At 40.7% G+C, this 15,973-nt stretch overlaps 1 protein-coding gene across 4 annotated transcripts in view; it reads left to right on the top strand.

Annotated features, from left to right (window-relative positions):
- Window positions 1–15,973, top strand: part of LOC140728039 (succinate--CoA ligase [ADP-forming] subunit beta, mitochondrial-like) — a 188,975-nt gene that overhangs the window by 23,300 nt on the left and 149,702 nt on the right. For all 4 annotated transcript variants that reach the window (XM_073046161.1, XM_073046162.1, XM_073046160.1 and 1 more), the window contains exons 3-4: window positions 4,322–4,421; window positions 13,261–13,423. In XM_073046161.1, coding sequence (XP_072902262.1) covers window positions 4,322–4,421; window positions 13,261–13,423 — 263 coding nt within the window. The remainder of the gene's footprint in view (window positions 1–4,321; window positions 4,422–13,260; window positions 13,424–15,973) is intronic.

The raw sequence follows: 15,973 nt of genomic DNA, 5'->3' as shown, positions 1-15,973 counted from the left end.
TATCTTACTTCACACCAGTAGGTGAAAGGCAGTATTATGGCATTAAAAGTTGAGGAAAGTGAGGCAATAATTTAGAGTTGGTGGACAACAGTTACGATTGGGTCTCTTGTGGAGCAGTTATTTGAGCTCATGGTGTGCATACTGTCTTGAAACAAATTTAAGACAGAGGTAAAGTTTTTGATGGCAGGAAAATTGAGGATATTCAACAGTTGTTCCCAATTGACAGTCAAAAAATTTTGAGATCAAAAACGGTCATGTTTTGTTGTTGATTCTGCTCTGTGCATTCCTTTTTGACATTCTAGCCTGGTGCTTATAGATGGATGGAATACATACTGCAGTTTGTGATACAGTATTTTAGGTACTTGAGAAGGTGGTATGGGAGGTCTGGCTTTCTTTGAAAAAAGTCAGTTTGATTGATATTCTTTTGAAATGGTTTTCAGAAACCCATATAGAGAGTTCTTCAACAAGGGGACCTTTCAGCCTTTCAGACAACATGCTAGCAACCGTCACCCCCCCCCCCCCCCCCCCCAGTCAATTGCTAAAGGCTCTCCACGGAATTTGGAATATCTTGAAACCCACCGATAGCTGGTTCACATGTATATTTGCAGAGACTTCTAGCCCTTTTTTTTTACAAGAAAGCTCTATGATGAAATGCTTTTAGCAGTGGACATGGCTAGAATTAACTCCTGACTGAGGAGGCACCTGGACCTGCTACACTACCTGGAGCCTACTACTATAATTTGACAGCAGATGCAACCTCACCAGCTCACCACTTGGCTTTCACCTAGATATCAGAAAAACATAATTCTGTCTGCTGTTTATCAATTATAGCTCGGCATTCAACATTACCAATCCCTCCGTACTAATCAACAAGCTCTAAAACATGAGCCTCTGTTATGAGGTCATTGACCTCCTCTTTTGGGAGGCAATATTCAGTGGGGATGTGTAGTAACATCATAGTGACAAATCTGGTGCACCTCAAGGATGTGTGCTTAACCCACTGCTCTACTCTACATTCCTCACTGTGTGGCTAGGCACAACTTAAATGTCATCTATAAATTTGGTGATGAGTCTACTGTTGTTGGCAGAGTCCCAAATGACAATAAGAAGGCATACATGAGTGAGATAGATTGGTCGAGTGGTATCACAATAACCTTGCATTCAACATCAAGGAATTGATTATTTACTTCAGGAAGGTGAAATTGGGAGAACACACACCAGTCCTCATTGAGGGGTCATCAGTGAAAAGGGTGAGCAGCTTCAAGTTCCTGTCCATCAACATCTTAGTGGATCTATCTTGCGCCCAGCCTATTGATGCAATCATGAAGGAGGCTCTGCTACACTATGGAGTGTGACAAGATTTGGTGTGTGACATACTGGAGGTTCCAGTCCATTGGATTGCAAGAGGCTGTAATTGTATGCAGGAATTCTAGACTCAGCCGGTTCCATCACAGGCACAACTGAGGTATAGATAGATTCTTGATTGGTCAGGGCATGAAGGAATATGGGGAGAAAGCATATTGGGGCTCAGAGGAAAATTGGATCAACCTTGATGAGATGGTGGAGTGGACTCCAAATGGCCTAAATCTGCTCTATATCATCTGGGCTTATAGTGGCATTCACCATTAAAGACCCTTGCCATCCAGTACATGCCCTCTTCACATTACTACTATTTGGGAAGAGGTACAGGAGCCTGAAATTTTAGGAACAACTTTTATAGTAATTTTTGTTTTGCACTCTACTGCTGCTGCTAAAAACAAATTTCATGACTGATGTCAGTGATAATAAACTTGATTCCAATTAGATTAATTGTGTTATTTGTGTCATTTTTTGATGTCAGTATTGGTATGAATACTGATTGAGGATAGAAACAAGCATTTCACACTTTGGGTACTTCTGTTTTCAGATGCGTAGACTCTAAATACGCAAATCAGGATGGATATTATGCTGACATTTTGAGCTGAAGGAGAACTCTATAATCAATGTGGTGCCATTCTGTTAGAACAGTTTGATTAGTGGTGCCATTTATACCTGATAAACTGCAGCAGGGAATGGGATAGGGAGTGGACTGGAGATAGAACTAAACAATGATTTTGTAATCATTGGATTACTTCTTTTCTATATACATTTGTTGATGATGGATGTCAGCTAAACAGATAATGACCATGACCAGCCCTCCTTTGTCGATAACAGAGCCCAACGTACGTTCAAGGATAAAAGTGAAGATTCTATAGCCATCTTCAGCCAGGAGAGTTGAGTGATCTTTCTTAATAGTCTGTGTTCATCTAATTTATTTCATTCCAAATCTGAGTGCAACTTGAGGCCATGAGACTAAACAACATCTGACTAGTAAAGCTGAAGATGTCTTCAGAATTAACAACTGCAGACTAAAAGGGTTGAGCAAAAGACTTTATGTCAATCTCAAGATTGTGTCAATAAATACTCAATTTTATGTCATAATTTAGCCGTAAGGTCAATGGTTATTGTCATGAACTAACTGATATGATGAGAAGAGATCATTATGGTAGCCCAAAGGTGGCAAAAAGTTGCATATTTATCTGTTCAACCACTTTCTGTATCAAATGCTTGAGTCTTCCCTTTTGAGTTGTTGGTTGGGATACCTCACTTGATTCTTTGATAATTAGCAAATTTTGTGCACTGAATTCTAGTGTAACTATTTTATTCCTGAAGAAACTAAAATCTGGAAATCTGACTCCAACCTGAGTATTGCTTACAATACTCAGCAGGTTGAAAACAAAGGCTGAAATGTCCTCAGATGCTGCTTGACCTGCAGAGTATTTCCAGTATTTAATTTCTATTTACCGTAGATTCCGGACTACAGAGCGCACCTGATTAAAAGCCGCTGGCTCTAATTTTAGAAATAAAATCAATTTTTTACTTGTAAAGGCCGCACCGGATTTTAGGCCGCACCGGATTTTCGGCCGCAGGTGTCCCACGTTGTAATATGAGATATTTACACAGAAAGATATTACACGTGAGGATTTTTTAACTTTTAATTAAATCCATATGGTAACAAAAACAAATACATATTGCAAATGCTTTTTTTCGAACCGTGCCCGTAACGCGGCTACTTTTAAATATACGTTGCGTATACTTCTTTACTGAACAACATTCCAATATCTCCTAACGACTGGTAAAAAATATATATACTGCAGCCTACCAGGAAAAGTTATTGATCGCCTTTAACTTAAAAGCAGCATTTTCGCTCCACCGCTCGCCCCCCTCCTTCCCGTTTATCGCAAACGGCATTTAAAAGCAGCGTTTTCGCTCCGCCGCTCGACCCCCGTCGTCCCGTTTATTGCAAACTGGTATCCCACAAGACGCGGCGAAACCGGGTGTGACGTCATAGCATCCCGCGATGTAGTACAGAAAACAAATATAGTTAAAACTCTTCTAACTTTAACTAGAAAATGAATTACTAAGCGAAAATATTATAAACTAAATAACTGCCATAAAGGCAGCACAATGCTTTTCTTCGAGTGTTTTCCATGTTGATGAGGGTGAGTACAAATGACTGATTTACAATAATTTAATTGTGAAAGTGGCCTTGATTTATCGTACAATTTCATTGGACCTCTGTGAACTACTCATCAATTTTATTGGTCTACTGTTACGAGGCAAAATGTTTACGAGGCGGCATGAAAAAGATCATGTATTAGCCGCTCTGGATTAAAGGCCGCAGAGTTCAAAGCTGTTCAAAATGTGGGAAAAAAGTAGCGGCTTAAAATCCGGAATCTACGGTAATTTGTTCTTCCTTTTTGCAGATGGAGTTTGTGTCCCAGTACAGAGACAGTGGTTATAAAAACATTATTCGGTTTGTTTTTAATCCGTATCTAAGTGAATCTAAGCTCCAGTAATCTTATTTCTCCAAAGATCTTAAATATGTAAGTTGTCAGAAACTTCCTAGGTTTTTAGTTGCTTAAATCTAAGCTATTTATTTAGGAAACCTTCACTAGCCAGTAGCATTGCCTCTGGTTTTAAAATGTGACCTAACATTTTAGTGTGTTCAAAATTGGCTGAACTATTGATTCATATAATAGATTTGCCTTCAAATGCTGCTTTTGCATACCATGCAGTGCATTTGCTGATTTTTCACTGTTTCATCATCCACTTTGTGTGTGTTGTCAAAGATGTTAATGCAAGCTTACAGCTTTTGTTAGTAAGTAAACTAGATACATTTTATTATTTGAGCTAAAATAGGTCCTTTGAGCTAAATAGGTAAGTGAATATTCAGGCCAGGGTAGTTTATAAATAGTACAGCACTGTTTAATCTGTATGTACCTGTTATTCTGCATCACAGGCTCAAGAGATTTTATTGTAAAGGCACAGGTTTTGGCTGGTGGCAGAGGAAAAGGGGTATTTGAAGGAGGTCTGAAAGGAGGAGTTCAAATTGCTTACTCGTAAGTATTTTTAAAAAATAAATCGTTTTTTCTTAATGCTCATGAAACTGCCAACATTTAGACATACTGTACCTTGATGATTTTTAAATCTTACTTGAAAGAAACTGGGACAATTCCTTGCTTCCATCCTAAATATTCTAAGTCCATATAAAGCAGTAATGTCAACTCTTGATCAGATTCCTTTTTTAAATCCAATTAACATTTCCCTCTATTATGGTTGCACGTGTGAAGTTCCATCTACTCTGTTGTTTTCAAATGATTAATGAATTTATGTTACATAAATCATAAATAGCAAATCAAAGGTTTTGTTCTTGATGAATCATTTTTCTCACTTGGAACTGTTCCACTTTACCTGCTCCATGCTTCCTATTCACTTTTTAAGTTACCTACTCTGTTATCACCAAAAACTCTGTAAAGCATACATGATTACATTCAGAAAGCTTGTGTAAGCTATATTTACATTTTGATGAGTCATTTTCTAATGGACTATATTCATCCTTTTGAATATGGTTCTTTATACTCTGACAATATTTCTTTCTGCTTTACTTACCCACACAATCAGCTCTTTAAATTATAACTTTTGTCTTTATAGTTTTTATGTTGGATAATTCTAAAGCTTGTAGCACAGTCTGTTTACTGCAAGTTCTCATATCTGCTCTATTTTATTTCCCTTGACAAGATCTATAAATATAGTCTCCTTTGTTGGCATCTGCAAAAGTGGTAGCACAATCATCAATGCCCAAATCCCCCTCCCCTGCACAAAATAAAGCGAGAAAGATTGGGCGAAAAACAGTACAAAAAAGACATACAGTGGGATGCAAAAGTTTGGGCACCCCTGGTCAAAATTTCTGTTACTGTGAATAGTTAGGTGAGTAGAAGGTAAACTGATCTCCAAGTCATAAAGTTAAAGATGAAACATTCTTTTCAACATTTTAAGCAAGATTAGTGTATTATTTTTGTTTTGTGCAATTTTAGAGTGGGAAAAAAGGAAAGGAGCACCATGCAAAAGTTTGGGCACCCCAAGAGATTTGAGCTCTCAGATAACTTTTACCAAGGTCTCAGACCTTAATTAGCTTGTTAGGGCTATGGCTTGCTCACAATCATCGTTAGGAAAGGCCAGGTGATGCAAATTTAAAAGCTTTATAAATACCCTGACCCCACAAACCTTGTCCCAACAATCAGCAGCCATAGGCTCCTCTAAGCAACTGCCTCGCACACTGAAAATTAAAATAAATAATACTCACAGAGTAGGAGAAGGCTCTAAGAAGATAGCAAAACGTTTTCAGGTACCCTTTTCCTCAGTTCGTAATGAAATGGCAGTTAACAGGAACGGGGGAAGTCAAGTTGAGGTAAGACCAAGAAAACTTTCCAAGAGAACTGCTCGTAGGAATGCTAGAAAGGCAAATCAAAACTCGTTTGACTGCAAAAGACCTTCAGGAAGTTTTAGCAGACTCTGGAATGGTGGTGCACTGTTCTACTGTGCAGTGATACCTGCACAAATATGACCTTCATGGAGGAGTCATCAGACGAAAACCTTTCCTGCATCCTCACCACAAAATTCAACGTCAGACATTTGCAAAGGAACATCTAAACAAGCCTGATGCATTTTGGAAAAAAGTCCTGTGGACTGATGAAGTTAAAATAGAACTTTTTGGCTACAATGAGCAAAGGTATGTTTGGAGGGAAAAAAGGGTGCAGAATTTCATGAAAAGATCACCTTTCCAACTGTTAAGCACTGGGGTGGATTGATCATGCTTTGGGCTTGTGTTGCAGCCAGTGGCATGGGGAACATTTCACTGGTAGAGGGAAGAATGAATTCAATTAAATACCAGCAAATTCTGGTAATCTGTAAATAAAAAAAAAAGCTGAAGATGAAAAGAGGATGGCTTCTACAACAGGATAATGATTCTAAACACACCTCAAATTCCACAATGGACTACCTCAAGAGGTGCAAGCTGAAGGTTTTGCCATGGCCCTCACAGTCCCCTGACCTAAATATCATCGAAAATCTGTGGATCGACCTCAAAAGAGCAGTGCATGCAAGATGGCCCAAGTATCTCACAGAACTAGAAGCCCTTTGCAAGGAAGTATGGGCGAAAATCCCCCAAACAGGAATTGAAAGTGTTTACAATCTGTGATACTTGCCAAAGGGGGTGTTACTAAGTACTGACCATGCAGTGTGCCTAAACTTTTGCTTCGGGCCCTTTTTTTTTTGTTATTTTGAAACTGTGAAAGATAGAAATAAAAAAGAAATCTTACTTAAAATATTAAAGAAATGTGTCATCTTTAACTTTATGCCTTTTGGAAATCAGGTCATCTTTATTCGCTTAGCTATTCACAGTAACAGAAATTTTGACCAGGGGTGCCCAAACTTTTGCATGCCACTGTAACACTGAAAAAATATCCACAGTCCAAGCCCACATCGAAAATGCAGAAAACCTGGACAACGTTCTCCCCATCATTAGCAGGGTGATCTCACCAGCAATTAAAAAGGCAGTCTCCCCTCTCTGGCAGCAGGGTGATCCTCCAACGATTTAAGAAGACAGGCAGCTGGCATTTCAGTCTTCCTCATTGCTTTAATCAGTGAAATGGAGTCGAACATTGGCTCGCAGGCTTCTTGTCATGAAGTTCTCGCACGTTGCCTCTGCCTCCTTGTACTATCTTGATGTACTTGTGTTTTGAAGTGGTCTGGCCAGATGGTATACAGCTTTTCACTGTATTTGTACATGTTACAGTAATTTGCCAACTGCCAAGTTTGGAATACATAAAAATGTATTAACAATGGTGTTTCAGTTGAAATAACTTAAGAAATAAAGCAGTTCAGTCTTCATCTTGTAAGAAATTCACTTTTCCGTAATCCCATATCGAACAAAGAACAGTACAGCCCATGAACATGCCTTTCAACCCACACTGCTGTGCTGAACCATCTAAAAGTAATTAAAAAAAACCTGTCTGATCCCTCCTACCTACATCATGTCCACATCCCTCCATCTTTCTCAAATTCATGTACCTATCTAAATATATCTCTTAAAAACCATAATGTATTTGTCTGTACCACCATACCAGGTAGCACATCCCAGGCATCCACTATTGAGTAAAAACACTTCACCCTCACATCCTCTTTGAACCTACCCCCTCTCACCTTTAATGCATTCCATCTGGTATTAGACATTTCTACCCAGGGAAGGAAAATCCCTGTCTACTCTATCTATGCCTCTTATTATCTTATAAACCTCTATCACATCTCCCCTCAGCCTCTGCTGCTACAAAGAAAACAATCCAAGCTTACCCAGCCTCTTATGATAGCACATGCCCTCTAAACCAGGCAGCGCCCTGGTAAACCTCTTTCCTGTGTTTACCCTGGTAAACATCCTTCCTGTGGTGGGGCGACCAGAACTATATGCAATACTCCAGATGTTAGATATAAGAAGTGGGAAATAGGAGGGACTCATGAGAAATATAGGGTAGCTAGGAAGGAGCTAATGAAAGAACTTAGGAGAGCTCGAAGGGGGTATGAGAAGGCATGTAGGATTAAGGAGAACCCCAAGGCATTCTATGCGTATCTGAAGAACAGGAGGATGACGAGAACGAAGGTGGGACCGCTAAAGGATAAAGAGGGCAATGTGCCTGGAGGCGGAGGAGGTTGGGGAGGTCCTAAATGAATACTTTGCTTCAGTATTCACAAGTGAAAAGGATCTTGATCAGGGTGAGGTCAAAATAGAGCAGGCTTGTGTGCTGGACAATGTGGAGATTATGGAAGAAGTAGTGCTGGATTTTCTTAAAAACATGAAGATTGATAAATCCCCAGGGCCGGATATGATACACTCCAGGTTGTTGGGGGAATTGAGAGAAGAGATCGCTGGAGCATTAGCTATGATCTTTGAATCCTCTTTGGCTACAGGAGAAGTGCCGGAGGACTGGAGAATGGCAAATGTAGTTCCCTTGTATAAAAAAGGTAATAGGGAGAAACTTGGGAACTATAGACCAGTGAGTCTTGCGTCGGTGGTCTGCAAACTACTGGAAAGGATTCTTAAGGATAGGATCTTCGAGCATTTGGAGAAGTAGTCTATTCATGGATAGTCAACATGGCTTTGTGAAGGGTAGATTGTGCCTCACAAGCCTGATTGAGTTTTTTGAAGAGGTAACAAAAGAAATTGATGAGGGTAGGGCAGTGGATGTGGTCTACATGGACTTTAGCAAGGCATTTGACAAGATCCCTCACAAGAGACTCATCCAGAAAGTCATGAGTCATGGGATAAGTGGAACCTTGGCTGTTTGGATAAAAAATTGGCTTAAAGGAAGAAAGCAGAGGGTAGTTGTGGAAGGAAAGTATTCTGCCTGGAGGTCGGTGACTAGTGGAGTGCCGCAGGGATCTGTCTTGGGACCCTTGCTATTTGTGATTTTTATAAATGACCTGGATGTAGAGGTGGAAGGATGGGTGAGTAAGTTTGCGGATGACATGAAGATTGGAGGAGTTGTGGATGGAGCTTCAGGTTGTCGAAGGTTACAAGAGGATATAGACAGGCTGCAGAGTTAGGCAGAAAAATGGCAGATGGAGTTCAAACCGGATAAGTGTGAGGTGATGCATTTTGGAAGGACAGACCAGAAGACTGAGTACAGGTATAAAGGTCAGTTACTTAAGAGTGTGGACGAACAAATCCATATATCCCTCAAGGTTGCTGTAGAGGTTGATAGGGTAGTTAAGGCCTATGGGATGCTAGGCTTCATTAACGGGGGATTAAGTTCAAGAGTAGAGAGGTCATGTTGCAACTCTACAATTATCTGGTGAGATCACACTTAGAGTATTGTGTTCAATTCTGGTCACCTCATTATAGGAAGGATGTGGAAGCTATGGGGAGGGTGCAGAGGAGATTTACCAGGATGTTGCCTGGTTTGGAGAACAAGTCATATAAAGCAATGTTAGCAGAGCTGGGACTTTTCTCTTTGGAGCATAGAAGAATGAGGGGGGACTTGATAGAGGTCTACAAGATAGAGAGGCGTAGATAAGGTGGATAGTCAGTAACTGTTTCCCAGGGCACCAATAGCAAAAACCAGAGGGCATATGTACAAAATTAAGGGAGGGAAGTTTAAGGGAGACACCAGGGGTAAGTTTTTTACAGAGGGTTGTGAGTGCCTGGAATGACTTGCCAGGGATGGAGGTGGAGGCTAAAACATTAGGGGTATTTAAGATCCTCTTGGACAGGCACATGGATGAAAGAAAAATAGAGGGTTATGGGGTAGTGTGGGTTTAGTACTTTTTTTAAGGATTATATGGGTTGGCACAACATGGAGGGCTGAAGGGCCTGTACTGTGCTGTAATATTCTATGATTCAGATATCCCAGCACAGATCCCTGCGGAATTCCACTAATTACCATCTTCCAGCTCGAATAAGTCCTTTCAGCCACTGTGTTTTATGTGCAAGCCATTTCAGAATCCAAATAGCTAATTAGCTGCAGACCCCATGCATCTTCATCTTCTGGATTAGCCTTCCATGGGGACTTTGTCAGATGCCTTATTAAAATCTGTGTTTATACCACTCATTGCCTGACCCTCATCAATCACTTTCATCACCTTGTCAAAAAATCTCAATTGTTGGATAAGTCATGATCTGCCCCTCACAAAGCCATGCTGGCTCTCCCTAATTAGGCCATGGGTTTCCAAATACTCATATATCCTATCCCTAAGAATTTTCTCCAGCAATTTCCCTGCACATGATACTCACTAGTCTGTAGTTCCTAGGGTTTCCCCTTATTCGCTTCCTAAATAGATGTCCAATGTTAGCCACTTGCCAGTCCTCCAAGACCTCGCTTGTGCTGAGAGAAGATGCTGGTCAGTCTCCTTCAATTACCACAGGTAAATCCCATCAGCTCCTGGGGACTTAGCCAGCTAATACTCATTAGGAGGCCCAACACTTCCTCCTCTTTGACCTCTAAACACCCTAACTTAATTATATCTTCAACACTGATCTCCTGGTCTTCCATGTTCTTTTCCTTCATAAATATTGAAGCAAAGTATTCATAAGTACCTTACTCACATTCTCCACATCTAAGCAAATTTTTCCTTTATCTTGGAGTGGTCCTACCCTCTCCCTAGGTATCCCTTTGCCCTTGATGTATGTATAGAATGTCTTGGGATTCACCTTAATCCTACTGGCCAAGGACTTTTCATGGCCCCTCCTGGCTTTCAGGATTCCCTACTTTAGTTCTTTTCTGGGTTCTTTATAATCCTCATTTGATCCTACTTTCCAAGTTTTACATACTTTTACTTTTTCTTGACTAATTCATCAATTCTCTAGACATCCAAGGTTCTTTAATCTTTCCATCCTTGTCCTTCCTTTCCTGTACTTTTGCAATTGATCTTTAAATGCCCTCCACATACCTGAAGTGGGCTTGCCAGAAAAAAGGTGTTCCCAATTAACTCTCTTAGTTCCAATCTAATGCCCTCATCATTTGCCCTACTCCAAATTAAAACTCCCACAATGGCCAAAACTATTGCTATCCTGAAATTTAAGGAATTGTGGTCAGTGTTCCCTAACTGCTGCCTCACTCAAATATCAGTCACCTGGCCCAGCTCATTGTCCAACACCAGGTCCAGTATGGCCTCTCCTCTCATTGGTCTGTTCATATATTGATTTATAAACCTTCCTGGATACACTTATCAAATACTCCCCCACTTAAACCCCTTGCACTAAGAAGGTCCCAGTTTATATTAGGGAAGTTGAAATCCCTCATGACAACAACCCTATTATTTTCATACATTTTCTTAATCTGATTCATATCTGTTCCTCAATGGCCTGGTGGCTATTGGGGGGGGGGGGGGGGTGGTGATGTCTGTAGTGCAATCTCAGCAGTGTGTTTCATCCTTCCTATTCCTGAGTTCTACCTAATGGACACGATGTCTAAACTCTCCATTATGTATTCCCTGAGTGCAGTTGTAATATTGTCCCTGATTAGTTGTGCAAATCCACCCCCCCCCCCACCTTTACCACCACCTATATCTTTTCTAAAACTTTGAAAACCTGGTGCATTAATCACCAATTTCTGCCCCTCTCAACCAAGTTTCTGTAATAGCCCCAACATCGTAGCTCTGTGTACTGATCCATGCTCTTAAGTTTATTACCTTTATCCATAATACTCTTGCATTAAAATGTATATATGTATAATACGCACGTGCACATGCACACACACACCTCCTCATACCTGGTGTTTTAATTTTGCCTTTCAAAACTTTCCCTGACATCTACCATCCTGTCCAGTGCTTCACTTACTGACCTGCTGCTCTGGTTCCCAGCGCCTGCAAACTAGTTTAAACCCTCCTGAGTTGCAGTAGCAAACCTCCTGGCGAGAATATTCATTTCCCTCCGTTTCAGGTGCAACTTCTTGTATAGGTCACCCCTTTCCCAAAAAAGGTTCTCGTGATCCAGTGATCCTGCACCATCTCCTCAGCCACTGATTCATCCATGCTATCGTCCTATTCCTACCTGCACTAGTCTGTGGCACAGGAGTACAGTAATCCGGAGGTTACTACCTTGGACGTTCTTCTCTTCAGCCTGTTTCCTACCTCTTCCCCTTTTCTGCTTATGTCATTTGTGTCATTATACAACATGACTTCTGGCTGTTTACCCTTCCCCTTGAGATATCCTGTAGCTGATATGATACATCCTGGACCCTCACACCCAGGAGGCAACACACTATCCTGGTGTCTCTTCTGTGGCTGCAGAATCTCCTGTCCCCTTAACTATTGAGTCTCCCATTGCTACCATGCTGCCTGACTTTACCTTCCACTGTTGAGTCTCAGTGCCAGTAGCCTAGCTGCTGCTGCCTGTGCTTTAATGGGTCATTCCCTCTCCCAGCAGCATCGAAAGAGGTATACTTGTTGCTGAGGGGAATGGCCATGGGGAACCCTGCACTGACCTTCCCTTGCCCCTCCTGGTGGTCACCCATCTACTGTTTGAAGCCAGTACTGTGATTACCTTGTTTTGTCCACACCTGTGATCATCCCCTATTTATTTGTTGCCCGAGTCTTTGGCCTTCTGCTGCTAGCCTTCAGCTTGAAAATTGGGCTGAGCACTGAGCTTGGCAAAAGATTTGTAGACATTTCGCTCCAATCGAGAAGCCATCATCAGTGCACAGTTGAAGGTGTTGCCTCCTCAGAATGCTGGCTTATATACTTCTCTGGGGTCCGAATGGATATTGATTAGACATTTTGATCTGGTTGTCTGGTTCAAAATGCTGTGAACAGTTTAGCAGTAGAAGATTTTGATTGGTTAGCTTCGAGGGAGTCCTGTTGGATGTGTTTGCTGTGCTGTCCAGATCCCAAGATTACCGGTAATTTATTGATTGTTGATGTTTCTCTTTTCTCTGTAGGGTTTCAATATACCGGATCCATGTCAGTGTGTTTGTAGATGGATCCTTCTGCAATGAATCCACTTTTAATGGACCTCCCTTGAAACGTCTGCAAATATTTTGCTAAGCTTAGCGATCAACCGAACTTCCAAATAGTCAACCCGAGCTACCAGTATTCTGCAATATTTCAAAGCCTTCAGCTTGTTAATGTACAGGATGTTTGGAAGGAGATTCAGTATAAAAATGAAAAGGAGAATCAGCAGTTTTGCATTCTTGGTTTCCTCCAATCCTACCTTTATCAGAGACCTTTTTGTGAGAGTTGTCGATGTAAACTAGAAAAATCCCTGCAGCTGGTGTTATGCTTTAAGAATAACTTAAAAAAAACTATCTTACTCTTTAGAGTTTTAAAGATACCAAATTAATATAGTGTATTATAACTTTCTGTGCATATTGCAATGAAAGACAACCTAATTGGTCACTTTCTTCTTCCCAGTCCAGAACAAGCCCGGGATATTAGTTCCCAAATGATAGGAAAGAAATTATTTACGAAACAAACAGGTGCAAAAGGAAGAATATGCAACAAGGTATTGATCTGTGAGCGGAGGTACACCAGGAAAGAATATTACTTTGCAATAATACTGGATAGGATATTTCAGGTGAGCAAATGGTCAAGATTGTCATAAAAATCTGGTGAATTGCTATAGTGTTTTATTCATATTAAATTTATGAATATTTTAATTTATACTGCCACAGAAGCTAGGGATTTCAGGGAAATAATGTCTTGGAACAAAATGATATTACAAAAGAGGAAATGCTGCAGGTCTTGGAAGCACATTTCGGGGTATAAATCCCCGCGGTCAGACTAAGTGTATATCCACCATGACATTGAGTACAAATGGTGGGATGTCATATTGCAATTGCACAAGTCATTCATCAAACTGCACTTGGAGTATTGTGTGCTATTCTGATTGCCTCACTATACGAAGAATGTGATTAAGTAAGAGAGGGTGCAGAAAAGATCACAAGAATGTTTTCTGAAGTGGAGGGCTTGAGTTGTATGGAAAGACTAGATAGGCTTGACTTTTTTCCCACTCGAGTGTTGAAGGCTGAGGGTTGACATGATGTATTTTATAAATCATGAAAATCATAGTCAGTAAGGTGGTGGTTACTCTTTTTTCTCTCAGCGTAAGGGATGAATGTAAGGAAGGACAAACCAATGATTGGGTACATATGCAGACAGTGCTAAGAATTAACGTACCACAGAAGCAAAATACAAAAGAACGAAGAATGCAGGATTGAAGATGCTGTATTTAACTGTGTGTAGCATTCAGAATAAGGTGGATGAACTCGTGGCGCAGTTAGAGATCGGTATGATGTTGTGGGCATCACTGAATCATGGCTGAAAGAAGGCCATAGTTGGGAGCTTAACCTCAAAGGATATACTTTGTATCGAAAGGACAGGCGGGAAGGCATAGGCGGTGGTGCGACTGTTGGTAAGAGATGGAATTTGCATCTTTAGAAAGAATGTTGAATCTTTGTGGTTGGAGTTAAGAAACTGCAAGGGTAGAAAAGCCAATATGGAAATCATATATAGACCTCCAGATAGTAGCCAAGATGCAGGGTTAAGATTGCAAAGGGAGCTAGAAAAGGCATTTAATCAGGATAATGACACAATTGTAATGGCAGACTTCAATATGCAAGGGGATTGAGAAAATCAGGTTGGTGTTGGATAACTTGGAGGAATATTGGCCAGTCACAAGCGAATGGAACTAGTTAAGGAAGGCACCTCTGTCAACGTGGATGATTTGTGTTGAAGAGTCTGTTTCCATGCTTTATAACTGCACAGCAACTCCGAGTCCCATTTTCCTTTCTTTATTTCTCTATGTACCAATAATTCTCCCTCAACAATATTTAAAATTGATATTTCTTCTGCAGACAATTGCATTCATGTGCAGACTGTGTGGGCTTGCTCTTGCCAACAATGCTCATGAACTCAGGGACTTGGGCTATATTATGTATTTTTTGTGTGACTATGTACTGTACTGCTATTGTAAATGTACCATATGTACCATGTACTGGGTATGTATGACTGTTGGTACTGTGTTTTGCACCTTAAGCCCAGAAAAACGCTGTTTTGTTTGGATGTATTCATATATAGTTCAATGCCAATTGAACTTGAACTTAATTGTTCCTGATCTGTTATTTGTTGAAGTTAATTTTTTTTGCTGGGAGCTTATTTTTATACTGGAATTTTCAGAAGGCATATGCAGGTACTGGCATGGATAGAGGAATGGATGACAGGCAGGAGGCAGTGAATGGGAATAAAGGCCTTTTCGGGTTGGCTGCTGGTGACTAGTGGTGTTCCTCAGGGATCGGTATAGGTACTGCTACTTTTCACTTTGTCAGTGATTTGAATAGTGGCTTTGAGTCAAAGTTTGCAGATGACATGAAGACAGGTGGAGGGGTAGGTAGTGCTGAGAAATCAATGCAATTGCAGCAGTACTTAGACAAAGTGACAGTTGGAATACAGTGTTGGGAAATGTAAGATAACATGCTTTGGTAAAAGGAACAATAGTGTAGACTTTTATCTAAATGAGGAGAAGGCTCAAACATCAGAACTGTAGAGGGACTTAGGAGTCCTAATTCAAGATTCTCAGAAGCTTCATTTACGGGTTGATTCTGTGGTAAAGAAGGCAAATGCAATGTTGCATTTATTTCAAGGGGAATAGAATATTGAAAGCAAGATAATACTAAGCCTTTATAAGACACTAGTCAGGCTGCACTTGGAGTATGTCAACAGTTTTGGGCCCCATATCTCAGAAAGGATGTGTTGTCAATAGAGAGAGTTCAGAGGAAGTTCATGGGGATGATTCCGGGAGTGAAGGTGCTCACATATGAGCGTTAGGCAGCTTTGGGCCTGTACTCACTGGAATTTAGAAGAAGAGGATGAGGGGACGATGATCTCATTGAAACCTACTGAATGTTGAAAGGACTGGATAGGGTGGATGTGGAGACGATATTTCCTCTGGTGGGGTGTCCAGAACTAGAGGGCACAGCTTCAAAGTTGAGGGGTAACTTTTCAGAACGGAGGTAAAGAGGAATTATTTTTTGCCTGAGAGTAGTGAATCTGTTGGAATGCTCTGACATAGACTGTGGTGGAGACCAAGTTAGTGGGTATATTTAAAGTGGAATTGATCGTTTCCTGA

The sequence above is a fragment of the Hemitrygon akajei genome, chromosome 5 (genome assembly GCF_048418815.1).
Source record: "Hemitrygon akajei chromosome 5, sHemAka1.3, whole genome shotgun sequence".
Classification (NCBI taxonomy): Eukaryota; Metazoa; Chordata; class Chondrichthyes; order Myliobatiformes; family Dasyatidae; genus Hemitrygon; species Hemitrygon akajei.
Note: the sequence above shows the minus strand (reverse complement) of the source record. Positions and strands in the feature narration are given on the sequence as shown.